Genomic DNA, 13,967 nt, shown 5'->3' on the forward strand with positions numbered 1-13,967 from the left:
CACACATGTCTAATACTGATTATCATACATAATACTGCTTAGCTGGTGAATGTTATTCAGCTATAGAGATGTCGCGAACTGTTCGCCGGCGAACTTGTTCGCGCGAACATCGGGTGTTCGCGCTCGCCGGAAGTTCGCGAACGTCGCGCGACGTTCGCCATTTTGGGTTCGCCATTGTTGGCGCTTTTTTTTGCCCTCTCACCCCAGACCAGCAGGTACATGGCAGCCAATCAGGAAGCTCTCCCCTGGACCACTCCCCTTCCCTATAAAAACCGAAGCCCTGCAGCGTTTTTTCACTCTGCCTGTGTGTGCTGAAGAGATAGTGTAGGGAGAGAGCTGCTGCCTGTTAGTGATTTCAGGGACAGTTGAAAGTTTGCTGGCTAGTAATCGTTTTGATACTGCTCTGTTATTGGAGGGACAGAAGTCTGCAGGGGTTTGAGGGACATTTAAGCTTAGGTAGCTTTGCTGGCTAGTAATCTACCTTCTACTGCAGTGCTCTGTATGTAGCTGCTGTGGGCAGCTGTCCTGCTTCTGATCTCATCTGCTGACTGCTGCAATAACAGTAGTCCTTGTAAGGACTGCTTTTATTTATTTTTTTGTTGTTTTACTACTACTACTACTACTACTATAAGAGCCCAGTGCTATTAGTCTAGCAGTGTTGGGGAGTGGGACTGGTGTGCTAATCTGCTGCTCCTAGTAGTACAGCAGCACCAACTTTAATTTTTTTTTTTTAATATTCATTTTTTTTTTATTTTACTTTTTTTATTTTACTACCGCTGTAGTAGTGTATAAGTTGACCTTTTAGGCATTATTTGCCCTGTAGGCATTTTTTGCCCAGTGTGTTATTCAACCAACTGCCATCTAGCTGTGTGACCTTGTTCACATTCTGTCTAAATATCCATAATATTACCGTCTCCAGAAAAAACACCGGAGTGACTTTTTTCAAGCAGCCATAATATATTTTACGTAATCCGTATCCACCGCTGTAGTAGTGTATACGTTGACCTTGTAGGCATTATTTGCACAGTGTTTTCTTCAACCCGCCATCTAGCTGTGTGAGCTTGTTCACATTTTGTCTAAATATTGATAATATTATCGTCTCTAGAAAAACCACTTGAGTTACTTTTTTTCAAGCAGCATTCATATATTTTACGTAATCCGTATCCACCGCTGTAGTAGTGTATACGTTGACCTTGTAGGCATTGTTTGCCCAGTTTTTTTGGCCGCAGCCACTGAAGCACAGAGGCCAGAAAAAATATGCCATATAAATGCTGAAAATAGTCATTTTTTGCCATACGTTGACTCAACGTATATGGCAAAAAATGACTATTTTCAGCATTTATATGGCATATTTTTTCTGGCAACTGTGCTTCAGTGGCTGCGACCAAAAAAACTGGGCAAACAATGCCTACAAGGTCAACGTATGGCAAAAAATGACTATTTTCAGCATTTATATGGCATATTTTTTCTGGCAACTGTGCTTCAGTGGCTGCAACCAAAAAAATTTATATTTTCAGCATTTATATGGCATAATTTTTCTGGCAACTGTGCTTCAGTGGCTGCGACCAAAAAAATGACTATTTTCAGCATTTATATGGCATATTTTTTCTGGCCTCTGTGCTTCAGTGGCTGCGGCCAAAAAAACTGGGCAAACAATGCCTACAAGGTCAACGACGTTGACCTTGTAGGCATTGTTTGCCCAGTTTTTTTGGCCGCAGCCACTGAAGCACAGAGGCCAGAAAAAATATGCCATATAAATGCTGAAAATAGTCATTTTTTGCCATACGTTGACTCAACGTATATGGCAAAAAATGACTATTTTCAGCATTTATATGGCATATTTTTTCTGGCAACTGTGCTTCAGTGGCTGCGACCAACAAAACTGGGCAAACAATGCCTACAAGGTCAACGTATGGCAAAAAATGACTATTTTCAGCATTTATATGGCATATTTTTTCTGGCAACTGTGCTTCAGTGGCTGCAACCAAAAAAACTGGGCAAACAATGTCTACAAGGTCAACGTATGGCGAAAAATTACTATTTTCAGCATTTATATGGCATATTTTTTCTGGCAACTGTGCTTCAGTGGCTGCGTCCAAAAAAACTGGGCAAACAATGCCTACAAGGTCAACGTATGGCAGTTGTTTAAAGAGAACAGTAGATTACTAGCCAGCAAAGCTACCTAAGCTAAAATGTCCCTCAAATCCCTGCAGACTTCTGTCCCTCCAATACAGAGCAGTATCAAGCAGATTACTAGCCAGCAAACTTACTATCATCTGTCCCTGAAATCACTAACAGCTCTCCCCCTACACTATCTCTTCCAAGTACACACAGGCAGATTTTTCAGATACATTTTTGCCCTTGATCCCCCTCTGGCATGCCACTGTCCAGGTCGTTGCACCCTTTAAACAACTTTAAAATCATTTTTCTGGCCAGAAATGTCTTTTTTAGATGTTAAAGTTCGCCTTCCCATTGAAGTCTATGGGGTTCGCGAACCGTTCGCGAACCGCTCGCGTTTTTGCGCAAGTTCGCGAATATGTTCGCGAACTTTTTTTCCGACGTTCGCTACATCCCTATTCAGCTATAAAATTCTGCATACAGTGCATGGTCTCTGTTACATTTGAATCATTAAATAAATAAATCAAAAAATTGAAAAACAAAATAAAGTGTAAAATAATGTAATTGCATATTATCAATAAATTCATAATGGTATGTAACATGCATGCCATTTAAGGTATTTAAGGAGCTCTGCAATTGGCATTTTTAATAGTCTTTTCACTTAAAATACAATGTTGTTTGCCCTTTGCCCATCCTTTAATACCGATGCACTCTTTGCTCTCTATCAAATGCCTTTTCTGCGTCAAGGCTAAACAGGACCATAGGGAACTTCCTCCTTTTGGTGATCTTTATGAGCGATAGCATTTTCCTTCTGTTATCTGGACCTTGTCTGCCTTTTGTAAAGCCTGCTTGGGCAAAATATATTAATGGGAATATGTGGTGATAGTCGCTTTGAGCATCTCCTTGAAGAAGCCTCCTTGAAAGACATGGTTAAATAAACTAGTAAGGTATGGGATGAGGATGTCCTGGAAACATGTGTTGCCATAGTTGTCCACATATAGGGGCAAGTGGGTGCACTTGCCCCCCTGGACTTGTACTTTATAATAAAGGATATCCTCTTGCCATTTATATAAATATATTGTTTTGTTCTTTTTTATATGAACACATTTCTTAAAATTACCATTAGGAACCTGCAATAAGCTTTGCTTTGTTTACCAGTTTGTTCTTCCAGCTGATAAGAGGGCACCCATTCCAATTAGAAGAAAGGAGGTCCGTCTAAATATTCAGAAAGAATCTTTTACAGTGAGAGCAGTGAAGATGTGTAATTCTCTCCCTGAACCGGTCATATTGGCTGATACATTAATAAGCTTTAAGAAAGGGTTGGATGGCTTTTTAGGAAATGAAGGAATACAGGGTTATGTAAGACCGCTCATAGTACAAGTTGGTCTGATTGCCATCTCAGGAAGGATTTTTCCCCCTCTGAGGCAATTAGCAGTAAGGCAGGTTATATGTAGACTAAAAAAGTTGAACTTGATAGACGTGTCTTTTTAAACCTTACTTATTATGTTATTTACTATGTAAAGAGCACTACAATTGTTAGGATAGCAGTTCTCTTTCCCAGTCTTTAAAAATAGTAATAGATTTTTAGAATACATATGATTGAGCTCACATGTGTTTAGCAGCTATTTAACTTTTAAATACATATTCATTATATTCATCCTGTTAGTGAATTATGATGGGTAGCACAGAGAAACAATGAATGAAACAATATGGAGGAGGAAGAACAAGAGCCGTACATATAGAGCACTCAAACCTTCATTAATAAACTAAATATCCAAACTAAAAGGTGTGTGACAGCAGCTGATTCCCAAATATGTACTGATATATAATGTGCAAATACAAAAATACATGTATAATATAAATAAGATGTATGTATCACTGAAAACATATAGACAGGTGGCCTCTGATGTTAAATAGCTATGTCTGACTCATAAGAACTAACCAGTTTAATAGCATGTAATATATAGACAATATAAACCAAACATGTGGATAAAAGTGAATACACTGCAGTGAAATTTACATTCAATGATGCCCATTAAGCAGATGTTTAGTGAAAACAGTCAAAATCAGTTTTCTAAAAGTATTTAGTTACAAGTTATACACTATTCCTAGGGGGCACCCATATTACAGAGACAAATAGAATTCAGTACATGCATGGGATCGATTATCCTGAAACCCATTATCCAGAAAGCTCCAAATTACAGAAAGGCCATCTCCCATAGCCTCCATTATATCCAAACAATCCAGATTTTAAAAAATGATTTCCTTTTTCTCTGTGATAATAAAACAGTACCTTGTACTTTATCCTTACTGAAAGCCAGACCAGCTTATTGGGTTTATTTAATGTTTACATGATTTTCTAAGACTTAAGGTATGAAGAATTATGGAAAGATCAGTTATATAGAAAACCTTAGATACCAAGCAATCTAGATAATAGGCCCTATCTATCTATCTATCTATCTATCTATCTATCTATCTATCTATCTATCTATCTATAGATAGATAGATAGATAGATAGATAGATAGATAGATAGATAGATAGATAGATAGATAGATATAATGATGAGTTAAAATTTGCCGAAATGCAAAGTCTATGGATGATTTTCATGGAGAAACTTGGCAAGAAGTTGTTCTCATAAATAATAAGCAGCTGTTTAAAATGCTCGCCATTTTAATAATCAGTTAAAAAAAGCCAACAATGGTATTACAGCCAACATGTGGTTTCCTCCAATTTACATGTGCAGTTGAGGGGATAATTTATCCACTGCCATTCTAGCTCATACTTAAATGTTCACTGGTGTTACTTCTATCAACTAATTTCTACTGTACTTAAGGTATAAAAGGAAATGCTTAAGGAAGAGAAACCCAAATGCATTTTACAGTGTGTTGGAAGACTACCCTTAATTCTTACTCTATATGTATTACCAAGCAGGTTCCCAATGATCAAATGATTCCTAATTATGGATTCCCTGGTAAATTAGAAAACACTGGACTATTAATGGACTAAGTATGGAACATTTTCTATACTGTCAGCATTCTGAAACTATATAGGAGTGCTAGGTAGCTCTTTTGGTAAAGCTATGGAAAACATGTGCCAGAAAACACTGAGAAATAACTGTCACAGCACAAGATCATACACAATGCCAGACAAAAGATCTTTACATTTACCTTACTAGACAGAACAAAAGCACTCAGCTCAGCTTATGCAGACAGCAGCAATACAGGACATATATAAAGGTGCCACTTCTCTCCCTTCCATTGCACTGAAACTTCCATTCAATCAAAATGGGAAAGGTAAGCCCTTTAACTATTCTAATGCTTTTTAATTACAATCAAGTTTACACACTTTAGGAGTCACTTGTTTACTTCTATATTTGTTATTAATGCTTACAGACACAATATAATTGGTGAAAAAATGTAGACATTTCAAATTTATGTTTAGACTACAATTTGTAATAAGTCCATGCTTACATTACAATAAGTGTATTGGAACATACTAATAGCAATACAAATGATTAGCATTCACTAAAAAATGAAACAATTTGCAGCAATTCTACATGGCAGCTTTTCTCTTGAAAAGTATAAAAACTCCATTGTGCACCCAGAACTGTATCTGTGCCTGTTCTCTCTAACAACAAGTGTGTAGTAGGAATTCTATTTTTTTCTAATTGCCAACAATAAAACTGGCATTTCTTTAAAAGCAAAAAACTTATAAGTACTGTATCAATTAGAGCAGTTTTTTGAAAAAATAATTATTCATTCAATATTTTCTTTCAGATCTTCTTTTACGAGGAAAGGAACTTTCAAGGCCGCCACTATGAGTGCGGCTCAGACTGTTCTGACCTGTCCTCATACTTCAATCGTTGTAACTCCATCAGGGTAGAGGGTGGAAACTGGATCCTCTATGAGCACCCCAGTTACAGGGGACACCAGTATTATCTCTGGCAAGGAGAATACCCAGACTTCCAGAGATGGATGGGCTTCAATGACTCCATCAGGTCTTGTCGCTTTTTTTCCAATGTAAGTGTTTGTAAAGATTCTCAGAATGTTTAATGTCATTGCAGCCACTAGCAACATTTTCAGGGGGACATGGCATGACTTTCGGCACAAAAATGCATGAGGTGTTAATAATAGCATTAGGGTTTTAGTGTCTACTTGCATCAATACTCTCACTTGTACACAATTCATTAAAGTAGACTGGATGGGCACACTGGTGTTTCTACAAAAGGACTATGTTCAGGTGCAAGAACCTTTTAATACAGAAACAGTTTTGTGTCCATTGCACAGGGAACTTAGCCGTCTGATGTCTTGTGTACAAACATTTGTGCACCATTGGTGGTGGTATAGAACCAGATTTTACCTTTATGTTAAAAGATACAAATACAACATAAAATGATTTTTATAACTGCAGAACTCTTATTTTAAAACAAGGTCACCAGGCCATCTGAAAAAGTATTGACTTTAAATGAAAAGGTCTTTTTATTATTTTGTTTTCAATCTTTTTTTCTAAGCACCATGGCCAGTACAAAATGAGAATCTATGAAAGAGGAGACTTCCAAGGGCAGATGATGGAGTTCTTTGATGACTGCCCCAATACTTATGATCGATTCCGTTTCCATGACATTCACTCCTGTAATGTGTTTGATGGCCACTGGATGTTCTATGAGGAACCAAACTATAGGGGGCGCCAGTATTACCTGAGATCTGGAGAATACAGGAGATATAATGACTGGGGAGCCTCAAGCGCCAGAATTGGCTCATTCAGAAGAGTTCATCACAAATTTTAAATCCAGTCAAAAATCTACCAATACAGTTATATTGATAATTCAATAAAACAGATGTTTAAAATTACTTCTCTGTGTAGTACTTATTTATATCTGTAGTACAGCTTTAGGTCAAATCCTATATTTATGGCTTAATGAACAACTCTGTGTTTATTTGTATGGCATTGTCCAGTTACAAGATTTGCAAACATACCTGTTTGGGGTAAAGTCATTAACACAGACTTGGCTTCCAGTTTAAATTGAATCATATCCTCTGCTGCTATGCGCTCCTCATTTTTTATCTTTGCCTTCCTAACTGCTGCTTTACAACATTTATTAGAGTGTGTATATTCATTAAATTCAATTTCTGTCCCCACAGAATTGTAGTTTTTAAATGCCTTCCTCTTTATTCCTATTAACTTCTTTATTTTTGTATTAAGTCACAGGGTGGTTCTTGGTAATTCTATATTTACTTCGTAAGGGAATTGTTAATGTATTGATAACATTAACTATTTAATATAATTTTAAATTAAAATCATTGCTGTTCTGTGTTTTGGTAGAAAATATAATAGTAGAAAATATAATACCAAAATATATTTTATGTTTTAGTTGCACAATTGTCAATTACAATGCTGAGATACTCGGGACCTTACGGAATATATTATTAATTTGGTGTGATTCATATATTTGATATATTTAGATGCCGAGTAGGACCCAGGTCTCTAAGATGGGAGTTGTAGATCAGCTTTAGTATTGATACTGAATATAATTAAATGAACTGCTGCAATTTGCGAGATAAGCATTGCGCATCCTAAAATGTTATTGGTTAAGAGGTTTGCCATGTATGCTCACTTGACTTAACATACTGAAACTTTAAAATTTGTACTACACATGAGCGAGAACGGAAATTGTCGTGTGTTATTCGCATTTGCATGTGCAAATACTTTGTTTCAAGTTTCTGGGAAAGACTTTGTTAGTCTCTGTGTAGATCTCAGTTTCCATGGGTTTCCACAGAGGATATACTGTATTTGCAGTGCGCATGCAAAAAATGACCAGCATGGAGCCCTATCCTAATTGGTGCAGCCTTTGTTGCTGTCACAGTCTTTGTATATAATGTTCACACTGTGCATGCCAAATGTTGCTGCTGCCACCTGTAGTCTGCTAGTGAGCTGCCAGTGGGAAGCTATATTTACTGCTGAAGAAGGTGTTAAAGGAGATGTAAACCTTTACAGCTAAACTTATTAGTATCAATCCAGCCCACTATAATGCTACATACAATAGGTTGAATTGAAACAAACTGCTACCTTCCAGGAGTAGTCATAAAGCAGGCTTATTTGCCATTTTCCTACCACAGCTGCCACCCTCAAAAAGGAGCAGTTCTCCAAGCCCGCTTACATCATTTTCAGATGTACGCATCTATTTTCTTCTGGGTGCACCGACTTTGTATTGTATGTAATATTTGTAATATAATATTTGTAACAGACGCACATGCTTATTCGGATGGATGTACACTCCTGTTTCACAGGCAGTCATCATTTTTGCAGGAATTGCAGCTAAAGTGTGTGACCATAGTGCTTGGTGCCTTCCCTTGTGGGGTTGACTTTAAAGCCACTTTTACTTTGTCTGGGAGATGAGTCTACTTAGTTGACTGAGCTGGTATGGTTGAATTTGTGGCATATTTGCTGCTGCTAAGAATAGTTGTATAGCTTTATTGGTGGGCTGTGGGGTTGATTTGTCCAAGTGGAAATTATACAGGTAGAAAAGTAGTCTGCAAATTTCTCGGCTATTTCTTAAGGGTTATTTACTGCCTTGTCTCTGGTTAATTATTTGTGCTATTGACTGATTAACTTGCTTTTGCTTTAGCATGTTGTCTAATAGCTTTGTTATACTTTGTATACCTAGCACAGTTCAGTATGAATAATTACCATTCTACTTTGCTGGTTTCTATACACTATATTGGATATTGAAGATCCTGTAAAAGTATCGTTCTAGTTTGTTTGGTTGTGCCTTGTTTTGAATTTCCAGAGGCTGCAAAAAATACATGATTCTTTTGTTAGACACAACAGTGGATATATGTGTACTACATCCACATTATATAAATACATAAAGTCAATAAGTATAATTAAAACTTTTAGAATATTGATAAAATGTCTCTGAGTGTGTCTAATACACACATGTCTAATACTGATTATCATACATAATACTGCTTAGCTGGTGAATGTTATTCAGCTATAAAATTCTGCATACAGTGCATGGTCTCTGTTACATTTGAATCATTAAACAAATAAATCAAACAAATGGAAAAACAAAATAAAGTGTAAAATAATGTCATTGCATATTATCAATAAATTCATAATGGTATGTAACATGCATGTAACATTTTAAGGCACTTAAAATACAGCATTGCTTGCCATTTGCCCGTCCTTTAATACCTATGCACTCTATGCTCTCTATCAAATGTCTTTTCTGCGCAAGGCTAAACAGGACCGTAGGAACCTTCCTCCTTTTGGTGATCTTTATGAGCGATAGAATTTTCCTTCTGTTATCTGGACCTTTTCTGCCTTTTGTAAAGCCTGCTTGATCCAAATATATTAATGGGAATATGTGATTATAGTCGATTTGAGCATCTCCTTGAAGCAGCCTCCTTCAAAGTCATGGTTAAATAAACTAGTAAGATATGGGATGAGGATGTCCTGGAAACACAATTTACCATGGGTGCCCCCTGGACTTGTACTTTATAAAGGATATTCTTTTGCCATATATATATATACATATATTGTTTTGTTCTTTTTTGTATGAATACATTTCTTAAAATTACCATTAGGAACCTGCAATAAGCTTTGCTTTGTTTACCAGTAGGTCCTTCCAGATGACAAGAGGGCACCCATTCCGATTAGAAGAAAGAAGGTTCCATCTAAATATTCAGATAGAATCTTTTACAGTGAGAGTAGTGAAGATGTGAAATTCTCTCCCCAAATCATTCAAATTGGCTGATACATTAGATAGCTTTAAGAAGGGTTGGATGGCTTTTTAGCAAATGAAGGAATACAGGGTTATGTAAGATAGTTAGGCAGGTTATATATAGAACTTGATGGACTTACTTACTATGTTATTTACTATGTAAAGAGCACTACAATTGTTAGAATAGCAGTCCTCTTTCCCAGTCTTTAAACATAGTAATAGATTTTAGGATACATATGATTGAGCTCACATGTGTTTAGCAGCTTTTTAACTTTTAAATGCATATTCATTATATTTATCCTGTTAGTGAATTATGATGGGTAGCACAGAGAAACAATGAATGAAACAATACGGAGGAGGAAGAATAAGAGCCATACATATAGAGCACTCAAACCTTCATTAATAAACTAAATATCCAAACTAAAAGGTGTGTGACAGCAGCTGATTCTCAGATATGTACTGATATATAACGTGCAAATACAAAAATATATGTATAATATAAATAAAATGTATGCATCACATTGGAGGATTTTTTTGCATTTTACTGCAGCCGCTGGCTATGGAGATTTGGGGAAAAGTTTTGGAAAAGTTTTATTGTGCAATATTGCTTTAAGAATACAACCCTGATGTTGGTGGACTACAGCTCCCAGCATGCCTCAACCTTCACTATATGTTACATTATTCTGGGATTTGTAGTCCAGCAACAAAGTTTGGTTGATCAGTGCAGTGCAGCAGGGTTTACTACCCCTTTAAGCCTCTGAAAGGGGGGAAAAATCCTTCTTGACTCCAAGATGCAATGGGACCAGTCCCTGGAACAACTTGTACAATGATCTATCTTCCATAAACCGTTCTGTATCCCCTCACTTGCTAAACACCATCCAACCCCTTCTTATACCTATATAATGTATCAGCAACCTGTATTCTCTCACTTGCTAAACACCATCCAACCCCTTCTTATACTTATCTAATGTATCAGCCTGTACAACTGATTCAGGGAGACAATTCCGCATCTGCACAGCTCTCACTGTAACAAACCCCTTCCTAATATTTAGTAGGAACCTCTTTTCTTCTATTTGGAATAAAGGTCATCACTAACATTAGTTTGAATCAAGTTTGTGTGGTTTGAATCGAGTTTATGTGATTTGAAGTGTGGCAGTGTGGGAGGGTATGTTGCATGGTTTCTCTAGGTCATTGCCAATAATAGAAATTATAGCTATAACTTTATGGGTGTCTTTTTCACCCTTATCTGCTGTTACTATAAAAAAACAAAACAACGTGGGGAATTTTGTGTGATGTAAGAAACTTTTCTGAGGCTGTTGCATTCACTGATTGAGTATTTTCTTTTAGCTTTCCTGTGACATGGCTGACAAAAGAAAAAAACTTAGTGGGTTTGCATATCGCAAGCTTGCCAAAGAAAAAGCTAGAAAGCAAAGTAATGAACTGGAGCATACACGAAAAATGGAGACCTACCGTATATACTCGAGTATAAGCCGAGTTTTTCAGCCCCCAAAATATGCTGAAAAATTCTACCTTGGCTTATACTCGGGTCAAGCGCAAAAACGGTCCCCGGCGCCTAAGAATAGTCGCCGGCGCCCAAGAATAGTCGCCGGCATCCAAGAATAGTCGCCGGCGTCCAAGAATAGTCTCCAAGAATATTCGCCGGCATCCAAGAATGGTCGCCGGCATCCAAAAACGAGACGCCGGCACAACAATGGGAGCAGAAACCCTTTATTTTTTGATTGAAACTTACCAGAAGCTGCTGCATTTCTCACCCTCGGCTTATACTCGAGTCAATAAGCTTTCCCAGTTTTTGGAGGTAAAATTAGGTACCTCGGCTTATACTCGGGATGGCTTATACTCGAGTATATACGGTACTTTGAGAAAGCTAGTAGAGTAGATCTTGATGTTATACCTGAAGAGGTTGAATCTTCTGAGTCACCTTGTTCTTCATCGGCATGTTAGCACATGAAGGATTCAATGATTGGAAAAATGCATCCATTCGACTAAATGAACATGAAGAGTCAAAGTTTCACAAAGACTGTTATTTGCGGATGCAAAACAGGGCAAAAATTAGCGGCAGAGTTGACCAGCTTTTTCTTGAGAAGCAAAATCAAGAAATAGAATACTGGAGGAATGTCTTAAAAAGAGTTGTTACGGCTGTGAAAACATTGTCATTGTGAGGTTTGCCATTCAGAGGTACAGATGAAAAATTTGGGTCACTTACAAATGGCAATTACTTGATGCTTCTAGAAGCAATAGCTGAACATGACCCCTTTCTGGCTGAGCACATCAAGAAGTATGGAAACACTGGTTCTGGCAGTACATCATACTTGTCCAAAACTGTATGTTATGAATTCATTGATGTTATAGCCTCCAGTGTGCTAGAAGTTATCATAAATTAAGCAAAGCAAGCAAAATATTACTCAATAAGTGTTGATTCAACTCCAGATGTATCACACACAGACCAGCTTGCCTTCGTTATTCGCTATGTTAACAATGATGGCATCCCCAAAGAAAAGTTCATTAAATTCATTCCAAATGTGGGTCATAAAGCTGAAAAATTGTTCAGTGCAGTCATGGACACTCTGAAAGAATACCATATTAATATAATGGATTGCAGAGGACAGTCATATGACAATGCTAGCAACATGTCAGGTACCTATTCTGGTCTTCAGGCTCGAATTAAACAGGTGAATCCTCTAGCTGTATACATCCCATGCTCTGCACACTCGCTAAACCTTGTTGGAACTAGTGCTGCAGAAAGTTGCAGGGATGCAGTTTCTTTCTTTTCCATTCTGCAACAACTATACAACTTCTTCTCTGCATCCACTGCAAGGTGTTGATCTCTCATTTACAGCAGAAGGCTACAGTAGTTAAGAATTTATCTACTACGCGGTGGTCAGCAGTGATTCATGCCTCAGTCTGAGAAGATCATGGAAGGAGATCATAGAAGCACCTGATGCAATAGACAATGATGTTTCTCAAACACCAACAACTCAAAATGAGGCTGCAGGACTAAGCAAAAACTTGCAAAAGTTAGAGACTGCCATCATGACAGTATTTTGGAGCTTCATTTTAGAGCGGTTTAATGCTGCAAGCAAACGCTTACAGTGTGTGAATATTGACATTGGTACAGTTGTAAAGCTTTATGATGGTCTCACCACACTTGTGCAAGATACCAGGGATGAATTTGAAAGGTTTGAGAGAGATGCTAAGGAATTATCTGGGCTAGAAGATTATGATTCATCTACTGCAAGACCAAGAAAGATAAAATTGCCATTTGATGTCAGCCCCCAAGGACACATACAACTAAGCCCAAGAGATAAATTCAGGGTTATTACTTTCCTCCCTATACTGGATAAACTGTCCCATGAGCTTAGAAGGAGAGCATAGGCTTATAAATCACTGAACAGTAATTATGGCTTATTTGAAAATATGAGCATGCTTAGCAATGAGGATTTGCTTGCCCAAGCAAATCATCTGTGCAGTCAGTACCCAAATGACTTGGATGACAAACTGCCTAATGAATGCCTGCATCTCTGCTCTCATTTAAAATGTATTGGTGCCCTGGACATCACTGTATCTCAGCTGCTGAAAACCATTGTTGAAAACTCACTGGAAGTGATTTACCCAAATGTGTATGTATCATTTTCTTTGCACACTTGCAACAAACTGCAGTGCTGAAAGATCCTTTTCTTGCTTAAAAAGAGTGAAAAACTACCTGAGATCTTCTCTTAGTGAAGAAAGGCTAAACAGCTTTGCTCTACTTGCAATTGAAGCTGAGATTGTCAGAAAGTTTTCTTATGATAACCTCATTGATAAGTTTGCAAAGATGAAAGTTCGTTCTAAAAGGCTTTGTTAATCCTTTTCAGATTTTCTCAGACTACACTTCAAGATAATTCATGTTATTTTTTTTTACTGTATTTACTAATATACATATTGGTTATATTTAAAAGTTATTTATGGTTTAATACATAATTATTTCCATTTTATTGTCTGTGTTATTTTATTTTGCATAAATGATTGGATAAAGATTCGCTTCCAGAAAATGCGCGGGGGGGCACAGTAACTGGGCCTAGGGGGGCAAGAAGGGAAAATCCAGCCCTGCTTATGTTAAGCATCCAC

The 13,967-nt window shown here is 37.3% G+C and overlaps 1 protein-coding gene and 1 pseudogene across 1 annotated transcript; both read left to right on the forward strand.

Annotated features, from left to right (window-relative positions):
- Window positions 1–5,403: 5,403 nt before the first annotated feature.
- LOC121400699 (gamma-crystallin-1-like) lies at window positions 5,404–6,905 on the forward strand. Its single transcript, XM_041584478.1, has 3 exons — window positions 5,404–5,412; window positions 5,896–6,138; window positions 6,630–6,905. Exons 1-3 carry the CDS (start codon window positions 5,404–5,406, stop codon window positions 6,903–6,905), a joined length of 528 nt encoding a protein of 175 aa, XP_041440412.1.
- Window positions 6,906–11,797: 4,892 nt separating this feature from the next.
- On the forward strand, window positions 11,798–13,704 carry LOC108720126 (annotated as a pseudogene).
- The last annotated feature ends 263 nt before the right edge of the window (window positions 13,705–13,967 follow it).

This window comes from Xenopus laevis, chromosome 1L (genome assembly GCF_017654675.1).
Source record: "Xenopus laevis strain J_2021 chromosome 1L, Xenopus_laevis_v10.1, whole genome shotgun sequence".
NCBI classification, from domain to species: domain Eukaryota; kingdom Metazoa; phylum Chordata; class Amphibia; order Anura; family Pipidae; genus Xenopus; species Xenopus laevis.